Below are 23572 nucleotides of genomic sequence, written 5' to 3' on the forward strand. Positions count from 1 at the left end.
CTAATACACACCGCTAACACTCACAGCTAACACACACTGCTAAAACACAGAATAACACACACGCTAACACACATCGCTAACACTCACAGCTAACACACATAATAACACACACGCTAACACTCACAGCTAACACACACGCTAACACACACCGCTAACACTCACAGCTAACACACAGAATAACACACACTGCTAACGGAGTTGATGTTTCCACACGTTTGAACCGACTGAGCATGCTCAGGGAGGTCAACCTCAGGATGAGGTCATGTGTCTGTACCTGCGTCCTGGCTGCCGTCTGTGAGCGGGTTCGGTTTGTTGGTGCTGGAGTGACGCCTCCTCCTCCCTGAGATCAGCACGCTCCTGTAGACCTGAAACACGAACACAGAACATCGGAGAACATCAGCAGCAGCTCGTCACCCCTCGTTTTTCCTCACACAGCAAGCTGGAGGGAGGAAGAGTTCCTTACATTGCTGCTGGCCTGAGGCTGAGAGCGGTAACACTTCATGATGTTCTGGAAGGATCTGTCCTCTTTGGTCACCTGACAGAAGCAAACAGGTCACATGTTACTGGAGCACAGAGCTCACAGAGACGTTCCTCCTGCAGCACCAAGTCAAAGACGAGCAGAAAAGCTGAAAACAAGCGTGCTCAGCTTCCTGTTACCAGAGAGTCAAGAGTTGAGTGACAGTAAAGCTGGAGGCAGAGAGTTAACCCTTCAAAGCTCCTGCAGGTCAAGGTGGGATACCTCTGGCCTTTCTGAACTGAACCTGCTCTTCTTCTTTGTGAGTCTCAGAACATCTCTGAGCTCGTTGTCACGACGATGAAGAACCTGACTGACCTTGGCCATGACGTAGACGGCACACATGAGGAGCTGGTCCAGGTGTCGGTCCATCATCATGTCCGTGCAGTGGACCAGCGAGTACTCGAAGCAGGTCCAGATCTTCCTCCGGAGCTCCGGCATGATGTCCAGCCGGGCGCACAGGTCTCGGAGGCGGACGCTGGCGAGGTGGTACACCTGGGAGGAAACGCTGCAGGTAAACGAATCACACCTACACAGCGGAAGCAGAGCCGCACTGAGCATGTGCACGAGCATGTACCTTCCTGAAGAACAGTGACAGCGAGCCCTTCCTCAGCGCGCCGCCGGCCGGTTTAGGGGCCGGCTTGACAGTGGCTGGTTGCACGGCGATGGTGCCGGCGAGCGCCTGCGGGGGCAGCGGCTGCAGAGCGGCACCAGCCTGTCCTGTCACGCTCACCTGCACCGGGATGAAGGTAATCCCTCCGCTCTCATTGGCTATCCCTGCAGAGAGGTCAAAGGTCAGAGGGTGCCGTTTCTCACCTTCACCTTCAGGCTCGTGTTTTCTGATCCTCACCCTGCACCGGGATGGTCACTGTCTGCCCGTTGTTGGCGGTCACGGTGGCAGTTGCCATAGTGACCACAGTCTGTCCCGCCGGGATGGCCGTGACGAGGCTCGCCTGGGTGGGCTTGACGACAGCAGTGCTGGCGGAGCCACTGGAGGCGAGGCCGGGCTCGCTGTCCACGGGGTCAACAAAGAGACGGCGGCGAGCCGTGCTGGCCGGCGGTGAGCTGTAACGGTCCAACAGGGTGGTTGGGGAGGGGGACACACCTGTAGGAGGAAGAGGAGGGCCAATGAGCTCCAAGAGTCCTTTAGCCGCATCAGAAGTCACACACACACACACAGTGTGCAGGTGTGACAGGTATCAGGTGTGTGACCTTTGAGCGTGCTGCTGCTGCTGAGCTCGGCGCCGTGGCTGACCGGAGTGACGGGAACGCTGCCGGAGCTGCTCTCATCCTGCTGCTCCAGGTACTGAGGAGGCATCACCTGAAACACACACACCTGCTGATGAAACACACCTGAAACTTTGTTCAGCCAAACAAGAAGAGGAGAAGCGAGGACGAGACTTTCACGCAGCAGGCGGGACGTTTTTACGGATCAACAGGACCGGAATCAGCTGATCACAGCGAGGCCTCCTGCAGGTGTTATTCACCCAGAGTCAGAAACCACCAAACATGAAGGTCTGCAGTTACATTTGACCTCAGGACACACGAACAAACAAGCACAAAGAAGGAAACACCGACACGTATATCATCAAACATGGACGGACCTCCTGGCAGCTGGGGGCGTGGTCTTTGGCCCCACGGAGGCTCTCCCACAGCGGGGAATCGCCAGTCCAGGCCAGACTCTCCAGGACCTGCTCCTCCACCTGGTTCAGGTGCTTCACCACCTCCCGAAACAGACCCTGCTCCGCCCGCACCAGCACCTCAATCACCTGCAGAGACAGACGACAAGCTTTCTTCATCCAACTATTCATCCATCATCCATCTAAACATCATCCATCATCCATCTAAACATCATCCATCATCCATCTAAACATCATCCATCATCCATCCAATCATCTGGCGTTTTCTGAAAAACAAACCTTGTTAGGACCTACTTTTTGATGAGGGCGTATTGATACCTTGTAGAAGTGATAGGCAGGCAGCTGGAAGATGCCGAGCACGTTGGGGAAATCTCCAGGAGGTCTGTAGGAGAAGATGACGATCTCCAAGCAGCAGGCGAGCAGAGAGCGGTGGAAGATATCCTGCTCCAGAATACACTGCAACACACACACACACACACACACACACACACACACACACACACACACACACACACACACTTTATAAGATGACTTTATCAGTACACGGCTGCATGTGAGATAATCTGAGAAAAACATTCAAACAGGAAGCAGATGAAGCAGTGATGGAGGCTGACATAAAGAAGGATTATTCTGATCTGTGACTCATGCAAAGTTGCTCTGAAAATGGAAATAAGTGTTTTCCCTCACAGACAGGTCGGCGCCGCCCAGAATCATCTTCTCTCTCTCGATGACTGACTCCAGGATCCTGTAGTAGAGCGCCTCTGCCAGGTGGAAGTACTTCACCGCCATGTCTGCGAGGACAAATGTTACTCGGTCACAGCAGGTCGCTCGTGTGCAGTGATGCAAGGCTACGTGCATACCTTTGCCCATGGCCCTGCCCCCGTCTGTGGCGCCGTCCTCGTAGTGCTGGGAGAAGACGTCGAACATGTCGTTCAGGCGCCGGCTGATGGCGTTGCTCGGGTCTCTGGCGCAGCTCCTGGGCGAAACGAGAGCAGGCGTGTTGAAAGGGTCAGAGTTAAAGACGACGTCAGACACGCTGACACGTACCTGAGCGTCTCGGCCAGCTTGGCGCTCGGCCCCTGCTTGGTGCCCGACAGCAGCGTGTGGAGACGCCCCACGCTCTTCATGGCGGAGGAGAGCGGAGACGCCAGGCTGCCCTCCTGCACGTACTTCCTGCCCGTCAGTGGGGTGGAGACTTTCAGAGCCGAGGCCTGGGGGGGAGGTGGCATGTTAGCGAGGTGGGAAGCAAACCAATCAGAGAGCGTAAAAGAGGCAAGGTCAGGTCTTACAGCGAGGCTGGTGTGGAGCCTGAAGGTGGCGCTGTTCTGGTGCTCCGCCCCCTCGCACAGGCAGGGCCCCGGGGTGCCAATGTCCTCGCTCGCTCCCTCGCCGGTGAAGATCCTCTCGTCCAGGCTGCCTGTGGCCAAAACGTGCTCCTCGTACAGGCGGCTGAGCGCCAAACTGAGGGCGAATCAGAGCAGAGGGCGGTCAGCGGCGTCTACGTGCTGTTACCATGACCCGTCACCAGGGGGCGGAGTCAGAAACACGTGGGTCTTTAGTTTACCCCCTGCTACAGGTAAACAGCTCCAATTAACCAACACAGAACGGCCTTCAAACTTACAGACTGTCTCCAAAGTTCATGGGGTCCAGGAAGCCGGTCAGACTGTCCTCCTTTCCTCGGAGAATCTGCCAACGGACACGAGAGGAAGCTGAGTGTAGCGCCAACACGGTTCCTACCTGTGCAGGTACGAAGCTGCTCTATGTGACCAAACCCACCAATATTATTATTCATTTACATTTAATCGTATAAAACTTTAAATGATTTCTGATGTTTGATGTGATTATTATTTATCAGCAGAGCTCTGCAGAGCAGACAAACAGCCAACATGTTAAAGACGCGCTCGCTTTACTGCACTCTGCATCCCTGACGTGTTCAACACCGGGGCTCACACTCAGTCTCAGTTCTCAGTCCCAAGCTGCTCCGACTGTGCTGTGGGCCGGACCATAGTCTTTGCAGGGCTGATTCTGGCCCCCGGGCCTTATGTTTGACCCCTCTGCTTTAACCCAGATCACTAACATGCACTTTTCCAACACCCTCACTAACGCCGCGTGTGAAACACACGCCCGTCATTCTGCTTTTACCCCGTGGAGGGGCTCCAAACCAACAGTGGAAACCTCGCCGAGGCTCTCGAGGCCCGGCACCCGCTCAGGTATGTTCACCTGAGTGAAGGTGTGGGAGGAGGTGGCTCACCCTCTTGTGGAAGAGCTTCTTGATGAAGGGTTTCCAGAAGTGCTCTTTGACCCCTTTGGCCTCCAGGACCAGGCCGTCGTGCAGCCGGCACAGCTGCTCCATGAAGCAGAACGGGCCCGAGGCCGGCCGGAAGTCCTTGGTGCCGAAGTCCTCAGGAAGCCCTGTGGGACGGAGAGACAGCGTTACCATGGAGACATGACAACACACAAATTCTGTTTTAACGATAACATCATTTAAACTTTCATTCCTCGTGTGTTAACCCCACAGCGGCCCCAGGAGGCTCCACCTCCTCAGTCGCGCTGATGATATTGTTCAGCTCTAATCCTGGTTCTACTGCAGCTGATTCAATCCCAGGATAATGAAATCCTGATCGCTGGTCTGTTGGTTCAGCCAGCACGACCTTCTTCCTGTTTAACAGGCAGGTATTTAACCCAAACCTTCAGGAGCGTCTCGTCTCACCTGAGCGGGCTGAACCGCGCCCTCCCGCCTCTAAACGTGCACCTTTCTTTAAATGTTAGTTTCATGCCGAAACGCTGCTCGTGGGCGGAGTGTTCAATGAAGCAGGCGAGCTCCCCGAGTCTGACCTCGCTCGGCTCCAGGGTTGTGCCTGACGGGATCACGTGGTGTTTTGGGGCCTCACGGAGGCGCACAGGAAACCCGACAGGAAGTGAGGGCAGCGCTGACAGAGCCTGCTGCCGGCTCCACCTTTGATTTATTTGAGGTGTGACCCAATGCTGCAGGTGAGCGATAAGCAGGCTTCCTCTGCAGCCGACATGATTTATTCAAAGAACTGGAGACGTTACTACAGCAACCAAACTAAACCGAGCGCGAACAGCACGTTAACAGAGGCAGGAACGATGTGTACGTCAGCCTCAGGACGCCACCTTTGAACTCGGGGTTCAGCAGGTCCTTCCTGGCGTTGCACAGCAGGGCGTTGGTGAAGACGAGGTCGAGGGCGCACAGCAGCAGGTGGTACGAGTTCACCAGGTCGTCGCTGATCATGGGGAAGTTCCCTGAAAGAAGAAGCAGAAACATCATCGAGGTGCAAACCGGACTCATCAGCGTGCATGAGCAGAACCAGAGCCGAGAGCAGGAAGTGAGCCGCACGCCGAGAGCTGGCGTTCCAGCTGAGTGACTGCTGGGACGAGATTGAAGCTTCACAGTTCTGATTATTTATTATCCCATTTCTGCAGCTCCCAACAATAACGCAGAGAAACACCACACACGTGAGCGACAGTGGGGAGGAAAAACCTCCACCTGTCTGTGACGAGCTGTGGTTTGGCACTGTGACGGACTTCTCTGACATCATTAAACAGGAAGTGCTTACCTTTGGCGTGGACAAACAGCACCCAGCAGAAGTTGAAGACCTCGGTCACGGTGCACGGGTGGCGTCTGCAAAACAAAGAGCGCACATAGGTTACCAGGCAGCACTGCAGACCCGCCCCCGCCTGGCGACCACACCAACAAACACCAAAGAACTGAATACTGAGCGGTTAGCATGAAGGTGAGGTCAGAGGTCACAGTCCCACCTCTGCTTGCGGCTGCGGTGCACTCGCGGCGGCTCCTCTGACGGCGCCCTGAAGATGGATTTGAAGATGGGGACGTACTTCTTGAAGATGACGGCGGACACGATGAAGTTCCTCTCCAGCTTGTCGGTGCTCTGACGGAAGTCCGGCGGCAGGTCGGCCATGTCCTGCCACTTCTTCATCTTACTGAAGAACTCGATGAGGCTGAGGAGGAGCAGAGGGCGGGGACATGAGGAGCGAGCCGAGCCACGAAGATGACGTAATAAAAACCTTGTGGTCGCCTCTAAACCCTTCACAGAGCGCACATCCATTTTATTCTATTTTTATTTATTCATCATTTTAAATATTTTGTAGCTGATATATTTAGTTTTCCTGCTCGTTTCCAGCTGTTTGTGTGTCTGAGTGGTTCTCGCGTTCCCTCGCGTTCATAGTCTTTTGTCTATTTCCTGTTTTATTTTGAAGGTCTGCCTCTGTTACTGTGCCTGCTGGCCCCGCCCTGATTCTCTTCACCTGGGTTACCTGCGTGTGTCGTTATGTCATCAGTGATTGTGTTTCTGTGGGTGTGAAGGTGGAGAGGGGCACACCGACCTCATCTCGGAGCAGCGCAGGATTCGGGTCAGAGAGACGTAGTTCCCCTCGGCCGTGCCTTTTCCTACCGTGGGCACAGACGACCTGCAGGCCACGTAGAGGGCGCACGCCAACCAGTGCAGCTCGCTGCCCTGCGACAGGAAACAAGATGACAGGAAGCTTTGCAGACGTTAATGAATAAATATAATTTTTATTTAAAAGGACGAAGGACGCATCGAGGGACGGACAGCACTCTCATCTCCTTCCCTCTCGTTTCCTTCGGTAGTGAACACTTGCTCCCTGAGCAGAGAGCTCAGGCTGTGACGTCGCTCTGTGCCGAGGCTGACCTCCATGATCTGGACCTGAGCTTTTCTAAAACAACTCAGGAACCTGAACCTGAGTTTGAACCCATCCTAAGCAGATCTAATGTAAGAATACAAAATAAGGTTTGACTCCACACAGCCTCCTGTGACTAAAAACACCTATAAATAACTTCAGGTGTACTCCGCCCCTCAGCCTGTGACGACAAACCCCGACCCTCAGGCGTTCCTGGGTATTTAATGGTCACACTCAGTGTACTTAGAGCCATCATGAAGTAAAATAAACCGCCATACTGCTCAGATCCAAGTACTCACAGTACTTAAAGTACTTGTTATGCTGACATTAGTGTAGCACAGTTCTTTATTATTACTGTGTTTAATACCTCGGACTGCTGGGCGGAGCAACATAAACACCACCTTCACCTGATGGAGGAGGAAACACCCTGCAGGGCACCGAAGTACTCGAGTAAAAGTATTCAGATACTTGTTGCTGTAGAAGAACGACAGCGCTACAGTTAAAGAGGCATCCGCCCGCCCCCTGGGGACACGCCCCTGCCCCTGGACGCCGAGACCCGTCAGAAACACGTCACAGAGCCACCTGTCCAGGTGAGCGTGCTTACCTCCAGGGTGAAGTTCCTGCTGATGTTCTCGTAGCTCCCCCACGCCTCCCCGCTCGCCTCCTCGTCCATGTTCAGCGCCCTGCAGAGCTCCTCGAACCCGCGGCGCGCTCTCTGCGCGGTTTCGTCCTCGTCGCTCATTTTCACCGCACTGACCGGACAGTGTCGACCCCGCCGGGCACAGGGGGCCTCCCGCGGCGCGCGGACACGCTATTCACGGGGCTGATGTCCTGAATAACGGCGTTATTACCGAGCACCGGGGCTCCCGGCCTGCGAGGCCATTTAAAAGTCCTTTGACTGACAGATACGCACGCATGCGCGGCTGCCAGCCACAGCGTCAAACGTCACGTCTCAGCGTACGTGCTTTAGCGAATAGCACAAATAACGTAGCGGGGCCCCGCCCACTAAGGGTGCGTAGCTGAGTGTGAGTGGGTGAGCCCACCTGTCAATCACACTGGTGCTGCTTCCGGTTGTTTTGTGTTTTTCGCCGGTGTGGCGCTCCGCTCGCCCGGAAGTCCATCTGAAAAACGTTAAATTATAACTTTTGTAAAATCTGTGATCGGTAAAAGGCGGGAAACACAAACCTGTGCAAACGTTTAAATGAGCGCCCATTGTTCGGCTCTCATTAAACTGCTGCACAGGTCCTCACAGTGCAGTGAAAGCGAAGGATGAAACCGGACAAAGACTCAGCTGTCAGAACAACCCAAATAAAGCTGCTCAACCACGACATTAGTGTGTGAAAGGAAAGCAGTCATTATATCTCAGGAGAGTTTGATAGATTAATGCTGCAGTTACCACAAAACTGTGACTGTGGGCAGCAGATTAGACCCTGAGTACATCCTGGCTGTGCTGTAGCACTGTACACACAAACCCTTCAGATTCTTTAATAATCAGCTGAGGCCTGAACCACACCGCCTGACTGTGGGTGTGTGGAAATCAATGCAGATGACAGAGATCATTCACTAAACAGCAGATAGGAACCCAAACGAGTCATAAAAATAAAGATGTTAGTCAGAGTTATTGCACTTTGTTTATGTGTTGAATTAAATCTCAGATTCTATAAATTGATTGTAGTTTTGTTTAGAATCTGGAGATGACTCTACACCTTTAAATATCATCACTAATAAAGGTCTTAATGAACTTAAGACTCGTGCATTTGTCTCACAGTCCTCAACAAAATGTTATTATCATAAAGTTAATTTACCGTTAATTTGAACACGCAGAACTCACGCACACATTTCTTCACCTCATGCTGGATTTTCTGCGATGCAATCAAGTGTTAATTATTGTAAAGTTTTAAATGTTTCGTCTTCTTCTTGCAGCGGCTCCTTTCAATAAAGTGTTAAAGACAGAATAATAGAACAATAAACTCACTTAGAGACTGAAGTCATCACTTTAGGAATGTGTCAGAAACTCAGACTCATTATAATGATCTTACCACCATTTTTTAAAGCTACTGAAAGCTTGCAGTGCTGATATAAACTCCATCCTGAGATTAATCTTTGTCGATTATCGTTGCATTCTCTCTGTCCAGCTCAGCGGCTCACATCGATGTAGAAACATGCATCTCGTCTGGAGCGACGGCCTTGCAGGTCTCTGTCACTCGTTGTTTAACCTCGTCTCCTTCCTGTTCAGCCGGCCGCACAGACGGAGGTTCCTTCTTCTGTTGTAACACGCCATAGTCACATGTTGTCACATGTTAAGAATTCTGAAGTCTCCTTCAGATCCTTTCACATATGTGTGCATCTTGTACAGTCTTTGATAACTCTTCCTTCTTTAAAGTAACAGGAAGTAATTTTCTTGTGTTTTTACGTTGTTTTCTTGGTCTTTTGTCGCCTATTTGAGTGTTGTTTGGTTTTTAAGGTCTGTAGTACACTAACGCTGGCAAGTTTATCGCCTTATTTCCGTGGATCTTCAGAACTGTAATTTTTCCAACTGTCCTTTAAAGTTCATCTCTATACATCAGGCTGCAGTGTGCTGTTGGTTCCTGAATGAACTGATTTGTGTTTTTAAGGTGAGAAAATTATTTAAAGGTGCTACCCAAACATTCCTCTGACTTTCTCGTTCCCATCTTGCCTGAATCAGACTTGAAACCAATGACTGAGACCAGAATCTCATCACTGAGGTCAGAGGTCAAGCTGAGCAGGAGACTCATTATCCAGTCAATCTTCAGAGGACTCGCCCCCTGCTGGACAGCAGCGGGACTGCAGGTCGTCAAGGTCAGTGACCGAACTCCTTTAACACACAGCTGCCCACCGCCAGAAAGACCTCAGCTTTCACAGGATGGACACAAGCCAACCACACACAGCGCCACCTGCAGGGCCTTTTAAGAATTTTCTATCTCTTTGCATTTCTGCTGACCATACTGTTAGATATGTTTCATATGCTGTGGTATAAAATGTGACACAAGGAGGCCGTTTAATGATTTTCTAATAAAGTTTCACTCATCAACTGACTACCTCATTAAAATAATCATCATATTAATCAATTCAAGTAATTTTATTTTTGTTATGCATCATCATGAAGAAAGCTCTGTGTAGTGGCAATTCCTTTTGTTTGACAAACCAAACATCCCACAATTAAAAGTCCACAAGCCACTGCTGCACTGAGATACTATTTCGTACGCAGGCGAAAGAAGTCCACTGTCCAAACTTTAAAGTTGCGTTTTTATGGTTTATTCATCCAGTTTGGCAATAACAAGATCCATTTTTTGTTACTTCCTGCTGCTTCTCCTGCTCTGGTAAAAAACCACAGGCCCACCCCAGTGCATGCTGGTCCTATACCAGTCTCTCTATTTATAGAAACAAAATGGCCCTACAGCTCTTATTGTCATGGTTGCGGCTGTGTGCAGGCTGGATGAGGACCCAATCGCAAACTCACGGAGGCAGGAATTAATTTAAACTTCACAGCTTTATTGCTGGACAAAAACCATACAAACTAAACTGGAAACTATAACATGTTACACGGAAAAACACACGGCCATGGATGAGGGAGAACGCGACACAGAACTGAGGGAGACGCAGACATAAATACACAGAGGGTTAGCGAGGGAAGTGGGAGCACACGGGGAACACAGGTGACACTGATAATCATAACAAGACACGGCAGGAGTGAACGCAACACTGACGGGAGACGGGCAAAGTAAAACAGGAAGTACAGAGGTTCAGACAGGAGGAGAGAGAGCACGGGGAAAACACAGACATAACGGGCTGGGGAAAACATGGAATAAAACACAAAGAGAGACGAGGGCTCACAAATACACAGAGGGGCACACAAGGGGTAAGAGTCACAAGGGGAAAACACTTAGGGAACAACGTAACAGGGCAGCCCAGGAAACATGGCCTAAATAAGGAGCAAAATACAAAAATACATGAAACTAAGAATACTGGGCCAACATGGCACAGGATCATGACACTTATTGACTGATTTAACAAGGTAAAATCAAACAAATAAAACATTGAAACAAATATTAACCTACAAATAAACTTGTAAATAAACCCCAAAATATAAGTAAACTAACAACAAACTTTAACTAATTTCAAAATAATAAAAAATAAAGAACAGATAGCTCCAACACTCTGTAAAGTCTCTCCTTCATCCTGAGCTCAGCTTCAGCTTAAACGCTCCTCCCACTGAGGTGTTGACAGCGCTCTTCCTTGCTCACCTGCAGGAGGCGCCGCTTCCAGCAGAGATGCAGACAGCTGCAGCTTCAGAGGCGGGAGGCGGTCTGCGAGCTCCCACCATGCCCCAGGTAGAGCGACTGCTGAGGGGAGGCTTGGCCTGCAGGGGATGCTCACCTGGAGGGAGACACCGTACAAACGCCCTGAGACGGCCCGAGGGAGAAAACCTGTTTGCAGCTCCACAGTTTCATTTTAGAAGAATTAAATAAATAATAAATAATAAAATAAAAACTTTTCTTCAAGTGCTGAGAATGAAATGTTTGAATAATATTGGAAAATGTGGATGTCTCAAAATGACTTTCTTAAACTCCATAAGAAACATCATCAGCAATAATGCTAATGATTAAGCTAGCACTTTGGTGACAGTGGGAAAGAAAAACCCCCTTTTAACAGGAAGAAGGGAGATGATGACGATGATGATGATGATGATGATGATGATGACGATGATGATGATGGTGATGATGATGCTGCTGCTGATGAGAGTGATGATGATGTTGATGAGAGTGATGATGATGATGATGGTGGTGATGATGATGATGATGCTGATGAGAGTGATTATGATAGTGATGATGATAGTGATGATGATGATGATGATGAGTGATGATGATGCTGCTGCTGATGAGAGTGATGATGATGTTGATGAGAGTGATGATGATGATGATGGTGGTGATGATGATGATGATGTGATGAGTGATTATGATGATGATGATGTGATGATGATGATGATGATGATGATGATGATAGTGATGATGATGCTGCTGCTGATGAGAGTGATGATGATGTTGTGAGAGTGATGATGATGATGATGTGTGTGATGATGATGATGATGCTGATGAGAGTGATGATGATGATGAGATGATAGTGATGATGATGATGATGATGATGATGATGATGATGGTGATGATGATGATGATGAGATGATGATGATGATGTATGGTGATGATGAGACTGATGATGATGATGATGATGAGATGATGATGATGATGATGAGATGATGATGATGATGGTGATATGATGATGATGATGGTGATGAGAGTGATGATGATGATAGTGATGATGATTGGCTGATGAGAGTGATGATGATTTGTGAGAGTGATGATGATGATGATGATGTTGATGATGATGATGGATGAGGTGATGATGTGATGATGATAGTGATGATGATGATGAGCGATGATGATGATGATAGTGATGATGATGCTGCTGCTGATGAGAGTGATGATGATGTTGATGAGAGTGATGATGATGTGATGGTGTGATGATGATGATGATGATGTGATGAGTGATGATGATGATGATGATGATGCTGATGTGATGATGATGATGTGATGATGATGATGATGAGGTGATGATGATGTGATGATGATGATGATGATGATGATGATGATGATGATGATGATGATGATGATGATGATGTGATGATGATGATGGTGATGAGAGTGATGATGATGATATGATGATGATGATGATGTTGATGAGAGTGATGATGATGATGTGATGATGATGAGTGATGAGAGTGATGATGATGATGTGATGATATGATGATGATTGATGATGAGAGTGATGATGATGATGGATAGTGATGATGAATGATGATGATGATGATGATGATGAGAGTGATGATGATGATAGTGATGATGATGATGCTGATGAGAGTGATGATCAGAAATCAGAAAGGGTTTATTGCCAGATGTTGAGCAGGTTTACAACATTAGGAAATTGCTGCGGTGCTTCAGTGCAACATACTGTCATAAAAATATAAAAATAAGAATAAGAATTAAAAGTGCTAAGTGGATAGATATATACATGATATATACATGATACAGATGCAGGTGGTGATCAGTGCCAAACATGGAATGATGCAGTGAACACAGCGTAGGGTCATGTGTTAGTGGCGGGGACAGTCATAGTGGTTATTGTTCATGTGTCCAACAGCAGAGGGGAAGAAACTGTTCTTATGGCGAGAGGTTCTGGTGCGAATGGACCGGAGCCTCCTGCCTGAGGGGAGCAGGTCAAACAGACTGTGTCCAGGGTGAGAAGGGTCAGCTGAGATCCGAGCTGCACGCCGCAGTGTCCTGGAGGTGTACAGGTCCTGCAGAGATGGGAGTCTGCAGCCAATCACCTTCTCAGCAGAGCGCACAACACGCTGCAGTCTCTGTTTGTCCCTGATAGTGGCTCCAGCGTACCACACAGTGATGGAGGAGGTGAGGATGGACTCGATGATTGCAGTGTAGAACTGCATCATCGTCCGTGTTGGCAGGTTGAATTTCTTCAGCTGCCTCAGGAAGTACATCCTCTGCTGGGCTTTCTTAATGACGGAAGTGATGGTGGGCTCCCACTTCAGGTCCTGGGTGATGGTGGTACCCAGGAAGCGGAACGAGTCCACAGAGGTGATGGGGGTGTCAGTCAGGATGATGGGGGGGAGTGGAGGCTGTGTGCTTCCTGAAGTCCACAATAATCTCCACTGTCTTCTGGGCATTCAGCACCAGGTTGTTGTGGCTGCACCAGGACACCAGACGTTCAACCTCCCTCCTGTAGGCAGACTCATCCCCGTCCGAGATGAGTCCGAATAACGGTGGTGTCATCTGCAAACTTGATTAGCTTGACAGACTGGTGGGTGGAGGTGCAGCAGTTGGTGTACAGGGAGAAGAGCAGAGGAGAAAGAACACAGCCCTGAGGGGAGCCGGTGCTGATGGTCCGGGAGTCCGAGACATTCTTTCCCAGCCTCACGTGCTGCTTCCTGTATGATGATGATGATGATGAGAGTGATGATGATGAGAGTGATGATGATGATAGTGATGATGATGAGTGATGATGATGATGCTGATGATGATGATGATGATGATGAGAGTGATGATGATGATCTGATGATGATGATGATGATGATGATGATGATGATGATGATGATGAGATGATGATGATGATGATGAGAGTGATGATGATGAGAGTGATGATGATGATGATGATGATGATGATGATGATGATGATGATGATGATGATGATGATGCTGCTGCTGATGAGGATGATGAGGCTGATGATGATGCTTATGTGTGGTTTTTCACTTAAACAGCACCAGACTGGGAATTATCGTAGTCTGTGGGGGTTATGTTGGTTGGCGGTGGCCGGGCTAACAGGATAGAGCAGCTTCCTCAGTGATCTTCGGCGTTCAGGGACGCCTGTGAGCAAACGCCACCATCTGTCAGCGAGCTGCTCATTTACACGTGCAACTCTACACCTCCTCGGATTTTAACCTGCACCGTTGTGCTTCCAGTCAAACATGAAGTCAGATGAGCTGCTGAAAGTGCTGAAAGACACTAAAGAGTTTTTTCTGCTTTCTGAAGACATCACATCAAATTATGGGTCAAACGATTGATTGGCTTCAGATCTATTGATTGTGACAGTGATCATCACACAGCATCTCCCAGCGAGTCCCATTTCCTAACCTCTAGTTTAAAGGATCTCCTGATTCTGCTCCAAATGTCCTGAATCTGAAAAGCTGAGTTTTGATCTTGTGTCTTTTTGGTGTTTCACAGAAGAAGGTCCTGAGTTCATCATGGCCGGGGTCTTTCTGTGTGGAGTTTGCATGTTTTCCCTGTGGTTGCGTGGGTTCTCTCCCACAGTCCAAACAGATGCAGTTAAGTGGGGGCAGGTTAACTGGTAACTCTAAATTGCCCATCGGTGCGAATGGTTTTCTGTTTCTATGTGTTAGCCTGGCGACCTGTCCAGGGTGTACCCTGCCTCTTGCTGATGCGGAAGAGGATGCATGGATGGATGTTTTCCTCTAAAACCAGTTCAAAAATAAAGATATTCCTTTTTGAGGAAACTTGGCCATCTTTAAAATGACAGAATGAAGATTTTAGAGTTGAAAACGTTATTTTCTGTGAAAAAAAAGTTTTTATGAGTTAATAATTTTCAGCCTTTTCACATGTTTGGAGTCTGTGTGGAAAGAGCTCCAAACTTTATTTATTCTGACACAGCTGCAGTAGCTGGATGTAACTGGTCCCAGTCCTGATCCTCGTCCCGGTTCCAGCTGCTGCTTCAGGCTCTGAGCGTACTCACATAAAAAAGGTCAAAGGGTCATGTGACTACCATGACCTGGTTGTAAATATGTTAGAGGGTTAGACCAGCTGTTGGCTTCAAAACGACGTGTGACAAGCAGATCGCCTCCACTGTGGGCGGAGCTTTAAGATCCCTGCTACACGATGTCTGCCTTTTGTTTATCATTTCAGCTCAGTCAACAACAAAAAATCTCTTAAATCTATTTTATTTATCAATTTTATTATTTGTAACTTCATTGTTATGAACTCCGAGTGGAGGGGCCCCTTTTGAGTATGTACCCAGGACCCCCCAGGCTCTAGGACTGCCACTGTGTCATCTGTGGCTGCATAAACGAGACTTACAGATAGAAAAGTTTAAATGTTTTATATTTATAGTTTATGATTTAAAAAGGACACATAAGTGTAAACGTGCCAAACAAGAAACACACCATCAGACATAAATGCATAAAATCACATCATAAACCATCAGTGTAGTGTAAAAATGATCTGTACACATTGATGAGCTGCTGTGACGTCACAGCTTTTAGGAACGATAGCTGTGTCCCAAACGTCGCTGCATCCTCCGGAGGCCGCATTTGAAGGCCGATTACGTCAAGGCTGTCCCAATTCGTCAACTCCTTCAAATGCGTCCTTTCATTTCCCCGAATTTGAAGGATGGGTCGGGTGTGTCCTTCGTGGCCCACCATATCCCAGAATTCATAGCGCGGCCCAGCCAAATTTCAGCTGCCAACAATGGCGGCCGCTACTAAGTGTCACGGTATGGCATGGCACACCGTGGGGATGTGGGGAAGGAGGACCCAGGCGCGGTACTCTGTGTATAAACAGTGCGTTTATTTACAGTGATGGTAGAAAGTAACAATAAATCCCCGTGTTCTCCCAGACTCCCGTGTCGTGTCTCCCCGTGAATAGTCCGTGTTTCTGTGCTCTCCGCTCCCGTGTCAGCACCCCCTGGTGCTCGCTGCTCCCGTGTCTTCCACGCTCCTCCTGCGGGAAACAAAAGACGCAGCCGTCAGGACACTTACAACTGCGGGCATATACACACACACACTAACTCTGTAACAGGACGACTAACGTGGAGTCTCATGCAATGATCCCGCGTCGGTGGGAGCTCCAAGACTCTCCTAAGTAGCTCCCCCGACGAGCCCTGATCAGCGGCAGGTGTGTGGCTTCGGGTGTGGCCAGTCCTTCCACAGGGCCACACCCCTCAGGCCTGCAGGTGGCTGAGCTCCATCCTCCAAGCATACCCGCAGACGTACACACACACACACACACACACGGAGAAGAGCAGCAGCAACACCAAAATACATATAATAATGATAATAATAATATAATACATAACTGCTCAGGGATCCTGGGTCGCCCAATCCCAGGACCCTGACACTAAGTTTTAATATTACTCTCATTACTCTTTCTGGGTCACAAAATAAACGTTTAAGTTTATATTTATATTTTCAGGCGAGAAAGTAGCTGTGTAAACATCAAATATCTGCTCGGTTTATCAAGATATCGCATATTTGCAAAAGTGCTTCGACATTTTTGGAGATGTCTGTTACCCACCAGCTCAATATCAAGCCAGGGGGTTCAATGATCACTCGAGCCGGCGAGAGCAGCGGACTCCCGGCTTCATCGTTTTCAGACCCCCGCTCTTTCGCTACTCAGGTTAAACATGATATATAAGTCACTCGGATAACTCAAAAATGTAATTGTTTGGCTTTTTTCCGTGTTTGGCTGAGATTAAAGTTATTAGATTAAATAAAACTTTATTAATCATCGGGTGGGTTCCTCCGGGATGTTCGCACAGCTGAATAAACCTCAAACATCAAAGTATGAGACGGTCGAGAGTTTACTCCAGTGTCCTGTTATATCTTGGATAGCAAGGAGCAGACGGACGAGTTTATTAAACTCCACCGAGACAGCGGTGACGCTGAAGGCTGGACCGTCACATTTCACAGCCTCGCACTAGACCGCGAAGGCCTGGTCCTCCGAAGGATGCAGCCGACGTTTTGGGACACAGCTGATGTCACACTGAACATGATGATGCCGCTCTGTCTCTGCACACTCTAATGTCACAGGAAGGTGATGCCCAGCAGGGGGCGCTCTGAGCAAACAGACTGCAGGCAGCCTCCCCCTCTGCTTCCCGCAGCATCGCCTGCCATCGCCTCTAACGAGGTTTCACAAAGTGTGAAGCAGGAAGCAGACGTTTCAGTCGGCTGTGCAGGTTAAAGTTTCAGTGGCTGTTAGTCTGGGCAGGTTGGTTTCACTGCAGAGGGTCAGAGGAGGGCGGAGCTCCACATCACCTCCATCACACACGTCAACGCATCAGCACCACAGTTTTCTGCCAGTTTCCAGCTTTTAATCGTCACGCTTGTGTCAGATAATTGTGGTGATCATGATCTTTTATTTCTCAGTATTCTCTGACACGATTAACGGTCAGGTTTACCTGTGTCCACCTGAGAAGGCGAATAAAAGAGAAAAACAAAGCTTCAAACTTTCACCTTATTAAAGCAACACGAAGAGAATAAATGAAATATGATGGCTGATGAAATGAAATGATTTCATTTACTGGGGCAGGTGGAGAGGAGCGAGCGGAGCAGAGGGTCAGACGGCGGGGATGCAGGCTGAAACGGCACTGCAATCACTGGAGATTCTGGGTAATTTTGAGGGATGGCGTGTTTGCAGGAGCTGCAGGGAGCCGCCTGCTGGCCGTCCCAGCTGCTGAGGAGGAGGAGCTGCGTGGCAGGAGGTGGCAGGAGGGTTTGAGTGGCATCACCAGGCGACAGCTGCCGGCCCACGGCTGCACCCCTCGCCGCCTCGCCAGGATGCTCCTCACCGTCTGACAGCGTAAACACACAGCTGGAAGCTGGTAGAGGGGAGGTGACGGGGAGTCGCTCGGGGGGGCTGAGGGACTCTGAACAGGCCGGGAGGTGAACCCGAGCTGTCCATCTGGCACCGTCAGAGGAGGCGCAATTAAACGTATTCCTCAGACTTTCCATCATATAAATTATTATTATTATTGTTATGTGAGGTCGCCACCATCAGGGAGAATAATAATAATGGATTTATATAGCGCTTTTCAAGGCACCCAAAGCGCTTTACAATGCCACTATTCATCACTCTCACACACTGGTGGAGGCAAGCTACAGTTGTAGCCACAGCTGCCCTGGGGCAGACTGACAGAAGCGAGGCTGCCATATCGCGCCATCGGCCCCTCTGGCCAACACCAGTAGGGGTAGGGTAAAGTGTCTTGCCCAAGGACACAACGACCAGGACAGAGAGCCCGGGGATCGAACCGGCGACCTTCCGGTTACAGATACGCTTCCCAACCCCTGAGCCACGTCGCCCCTTAAAGAAGAAAACTACATGTTCAGAGAGGATTCATTATAAAACTAACAATAACACAGCACCGTCAGCATGCACGTAAGACCTCGGTGAAGTCCCCCATGCTCTCTGCTCAGAGCCCACTCAGTGCTCACATCTTTGGAGCCATGATGGTGTTTGTCTTACAGGCATTCATAGAATCACTGATGGTTCTTACAGTTTTCAGTTGAGTTTCTAAAACAGAGCCGAGCTCGTCAAAGCTGAGCTTTTCTCTGGGTTCAGTTTGAAACAAGCAGAAATCGATAAACAAATCTGATATTTGGCACCATCGCTCCCTGAGCCTGGTTCTGCCGGAGGTTTCTTTTTGTTAAAAGTGAGTTTTTCCTTCCCACTGCCACCAAGTGCTCAGTCAAAGGGTGTCTCTGACTGATTGTAGGGTCTGTACAGTATGAAGCACCTCGAGGTGACTGTTGATAATTAAATTGAGTCGAAAAGGGAAATTATTTCTGGCCTCAGCTTTGATTTCTCGCTGTTTTCCTGTTCATCGTGCTTAAAAATAACAACAATAATAACAATAACAATAATAACAATAACAATAATATAACAATAATCCTACTACTAATTAATCAATATATATATAAATAATAATAACAATAAAATAATAAATATCATATATATTAAATTAATATATAATAATATTTTATAAAATAATAATAATGATTAATAACAATATATTATTATTAATATAACAATAACATGAATAATATTATTATTAATAATAATATTATTGTTATTGTTATTATTAATAATGCAATAACAAGTAACAATAATTAATATTATTGTTATTAATATTAATATCTATATTAATACATAATAATAATACAAATAATATTAATAACATAATATTATTATTAATAATAATAACAATAAACAATAATATTCATTATTATTAATAATAATATTATTGTTATTATTAATATTAATATTATTATTAATAATAATAATAATAATAATAATATTAATAATAATATTAATAACAATAACAATATTATTATTATTAATAATAATAACAATAACAATAATATTAACAATAATAACAATAGTAACAATAATAATAATAATTTATATGATGGAAAGTCTGAGGAATACGTTTAATTGCGCCTCCTCTGACGGTGCCAGATGGACAGCTCGGGTTCACCTCCCGGCCTGTTCAGAGTACCTCAGCCCCCCCGAGCGACTCCCCGTCACCTCCCCTCTACCAGCTTCCAGCTGTGTGTTTACGCTGTCAGACGGTGAGGAGCATCCTGGCGAGGCGGCGAGGGGTGCAGCCGTGGGCCGGCAGCTGTCGCCTGGTGATGCCACTCAAACCCTCCTGCCACCTCCTGCCACGCAGCTCCTCCTCCTCAGCAGCTGGGACGGCCAGCAGGCGGCTCCCTGCAGCTCCTGCAAACACGCCATCCCTCAAAATTACCCAGAATCTCCAGTGATTGCAGTGCCGTTTCAGCCTGCATCCCCGCCGTCTGACCCTCTGCTCCGCTCGCTCCTCTCCACCTGCCCCAGTAAATGAAATCATTTCATTTCATCAGCCATCATATTTCATTTATTCTCTTCGTGTTGCTTTAATAAGGTGAAAGTTTGAAGCTTTGTTTTTCTCTTTTATTCGCCTTCTCAGGTGGACACAGGTAAACCTGACCGTTAATCGTGTCAGAGAATACTGAGAAATAAAAGATCATGATCACCACAATTATCTGACACAAGCGTGACGATTAAAAGCTGGAAACTGGCAGAAAACTGTGGTGCTGATGCGTTGACGTGTGTGATGGAGGTGATGTGGAGCTCCGCCCTCCTCTGACCCTCTGCAGTGAAACCAACCTGCCCAGACTAACAGCCACTGAAACTTTAACCTGCACAGCCGACTGAAACGTCTGCTTCCTGCTTCACACTTTGTGAAACCTCGTTAGAGGCGATGGCAGGCGATGCTGCGGGAAGCAGAGGGGGAGGCTGCCTGCAGTCTGTTTGCTCAGAGCGCCCCCTGCTGGGCATCACCTTCCTGTGACATTAGAGTGTGCAGAGACAGAGCGGCATCATCATGTTCAGTGTGACATCAGCTGTGTCCCAAAACGTCGGCTGCATCCTTCGGAGGACCAGGCCTTCGCGGTCTAGTGCGAGGCTGTGAAATGTGACGGTCCAGCCTTCAGCGTCACCGCTGTCTCGGTGGAGTTTAATAAACTCGTCCGTCTGCTCCTTGCTATCCAAGATATAACAGGACACTGGAGTAAACTCTCGACCGTCTCATACTTTGATGTTTGAGGTTTATTCAGCTGTGCGAAAATCCCGGAGGAACCCACCCGATGATTAATAAAGTTTTATTTAATCTAATAACTTTAATCTCAGCCAAACACGGAAAAAAGCCAAACAATTACATTTTTGAGTTATCCGAGTGACTTATATATCATGTTTAACCTGAGTAGCGAAAGAGCGGGGGTCTGAAAACGATGAAGCCGGGAGTCCGCTGCTCTCGCCGGCTCGGTGATCATTGAACCCCCCGGCTTACTATTGAGCTGGTGGGTAACAGACGTCTCCAAAACGTCGAAGCACTTTTGCAAATATGCGATATCTTGATAAACCGAGCAGATATTTGATGTTTACACAGCTACTTTCTCGCCTGAAAATATAATTAAACTTAGTTTATTTTGTGACCCAGAAAGAGAATAGATAAGTATTAAAACTTAGTGTCAGGGTCCTGGGATTGGGCGACCCAGGATCCCTGAGCAGTTATGTATTATATTATTATTATCATTATTATATGTATTTTGGTGTTGCTGCTGCTCTTCTCCTGTGTGTGTGTGTGTGTGTGTGTACGTCTGCGGGTATGCTTGGAGGATGGAGCTCAGCCACCTGCAGGCCTGAGGGGTGTGGCCCTGTGGAAGGACTGGCCACACCCGAAGCCACACACCTGCCGCTGATCAGGGCTCGTCGGGGGAGCTACTTAGGAGAGTCTTGGAGCTCCCACCGACGCGGGATCATTGCATGAGACTCCACGTTAGTCGTCCTGTTACAGAGTTAGTGTGTGTGTGTATATGCCCGCAGTTGTAAGTGTCCTGACGGCTGCGTCTTTTGTTTCCCGCAGGAGGAGCGTGGAAGACACGGGAGCAGCGAGCACCAGGGGGTGCTGACACGGGAGCGGAGAGCACAGAAACACGGACTATTCACGGGGAGACACGACACGGGAGTCTGGGAGAACACGGGGATTTATTGTTACTTTCTACCATCACTGTAAATAAACGCACTGTTTATACACAGAGTACCGCGCCTGGGTCCTCCTTCCCCACATCCCCACGGTGTGCCATGCCATACCGTGACACTTAGTAGCGGCCGCCATTGTTGGCAGCTGAAATTTGGCTGGGCCGCGCTATGAATTCTGGGATATGGTGGGCCACGAAGGACACACCCGACCCATCCTTCAAATTCGGGGAAATGAAGGACGCATTTGAAGGAGTTGACGAATTGGGACAGCCTTGACGTAATCGGCCTTCAAATGCAGCCTCCGGAGGATGCAGCCGACTTTGGGACACAGCTATCGTTCCTAAAAGCTGTGACGTCACAGCAGCTCATCAATGTGTACAGATCATTTTTACACTACACTGATGGTTTATGATGTGATTTTATGCATTTATGTCTGATGGTGTGTTTCTTGTTTGGCACGTTTACACTTATGTGTCCTTTTTAAATCATAAACTATAAATATAAAACATTTAAACTTTTCTATCTGTAAGTCTCGTTTATGCAGCCACAGATGACACAGTGGCAGTCCTAGAGCCTGGGGGGTCCTGGGTACATACTCAAAAGGGGCCCCTCCACTCGGAGTTCATAACAATGAAGTTACAAATAATAAAATTGATAAATAAAATAGATTTAAGAGATTTTTTGTTGTTGACTGAGCTGAAATAATAAACAAAAGGCAGACATCGTGTAGCAGGGATCTTAAAGCTCCGCCCACAGTGGAGGCGATCTGCTTGTCACACGTCGTTTTGAAGCCAACAGCTGGTCTAACCCTCTAACATATTTACAACCAGGTCATGGTAGTCACATGACCCTTTGACCTTTTTTATGTGAGCACGCTCAGAGCCTGAAGCAGCAGCTGGAACCGGGACGAGGATCAGGACTGGGACCAGTTACATCCAGCTACTGCAGCTGTGTCAGAATAAATAAAGTTTGGAGCTCTTTCCACACAGACTCCAAACATGTGAAAAGGCTGAAAATTATTAACTCATAAAAACTTTTTTTTCACAGAAAATAACGTTTTCAACTCTAAAATCTTCATTCTGTCATTTTAAAGATGGCCAAGTTTCCTCAAAAAGGAATATCTTTATTTTTGAACTGGTTTTAGAGGAAAACATCCATCCATGCATCCTATTCCGCATCAGCAAGAGGCAGGGTACACCCTGGACAGGTCGCCAGGCTAACACATAGAAACAGAAAACCATTCGCACCGATGGGCAATTTAGAGTTACCAGTTAACCTGCCCCCACTTAACTGCATCTGTTTGGACTGTGGGAGAGAACCCACGCAACCACGGGGAGAACATGCAAACTCCACACAGAAAGACCCCGGCCATGATGAACTCAGGACCTTCTTCTGTGAAACACCAAAAAGACACAAGATCAAAACTCAGCTTTTCAGATTCAGGACATTTGGAGCAGAATCAGGAGATCCTTTAAACTAGAGGTTAGGAAATGGGACTCGCTGGGAGATGCTGTGTGATGATCACTGTCACAATCAATAGATCTGAAGCCAATCAATCGTTTGACCCATAATTTGATGTGATGTCTTCAGAAAGCAGAAAAAACTCTTTAGTGTCTTTCAGCACTTTCAGCAGCTCATCTGACTTCATGTTTGACTGGAAGCACAACGGTGCAGGTTAAAATCCGAGGAGGTGTAGAGTTGCACGTGTAAATGAGCAGCTCGCTGACAGATGGTGGCGTTTGCTCACAGGCGTCCCTGAACGCCGAAGATCACTGAGGAAGCTGCTCTATCCTGTTAGCCCGGCCACCGCCAACCAACATAACCCCCACAGACTA

At 48.0% G+C, this 23572-nt stretch overlaps 1 protein-coding gene across 6 annotated transcripts in view; it reads right to left on the reverse strand.

Annotated features, from left to right (window-relative positions):
* The window catches only part of rbl2 (retinoblastoma-like 2 (p130)), a 13412-nt gene extending 4403 nt beyond the window's left edge, over positions 1–9009 (reverse strand). The window contains exons 1-20 of one of the 6 annotated variants that reach the window (XM_042226674.1): positions 8874–9009; positions 8640–8760; positions 7439–7955; positions 6520–6650; positions 5935–6135; positions 5733–5797; positions 5290–5418; positions 4406–4566; positions 3776–3840; positions 3444–3615; positions 3202–3365; positions 2842–3130; positions 2449–2610; positions 2119–2283; positions 1727–1835; positions 1365–1619; positions 1092–1291; positions 833–1009; positions 464–535; positions 275–365 (exon numbers count right to left, since the gene is read on the reverse strand). In XM_042226674.1, the coding sequence (XP_042082608.1) occupies positions 275–365; positions 464–535; positions 833–1009; positions 1092–1291; positions 1365–1619; positions 1727–1835; positions 2119–2283; positions 2449–2610; positions 2842–3130; positions 3202–3365; positions 3444–3615; positions 3776–3840; positions 4406–4566; positions 5290–5418; positions 5733–5797; positions 5935–6135; positions 6520–6650; positions 7439–7576 (2746 nt within the window). In that variant the 5' untranslated portion in view covers positions 7577–7955; positions 8640–8760; positions 8874–9009. Of the gene's footprint in view, positions 1–274; positions 366–463; positions 536–832; positions 1010–1091; positions 1292–1364; positions 1620–1726; positions 1836–2118; positions 2284–2448; positions 2611–2841; positions 3131–3201; positions 3366–3443; positions 3616–3775; positions 3841–4405; positions 4567–5289; positions 5419–5732; positions 5798–5934; positions 6136–6519; positions 6651–7438; positions 7956–8639; positions 8764–8873 lie in introns of those variants that run through there. The other 5 variants (XM_042226673.1, XM_042226676.1, XM_014338285.2 and 2 more) reach the window with 5 other exon arrangements.
* Positions 9010–23572: the final 14563 nt, after the last annotated feature.

The sequence above is a fragment of the Haplochromis burtoni genome, unplaced genomic scaffold (genome assembly GCF_018398535.1).
Source record: "Haplochromis burtoni strain Fernald_Lab_line unplaced genomic scaffold, NCSU_Asbu1 Contig_222, whole genome shotgun sequence".
NCBI lineage: Eukaryota > Metazoa > Chordata > Actinopteri > Cichliformes > Cichlidae > Haplochromis > Haplochromis burtoni.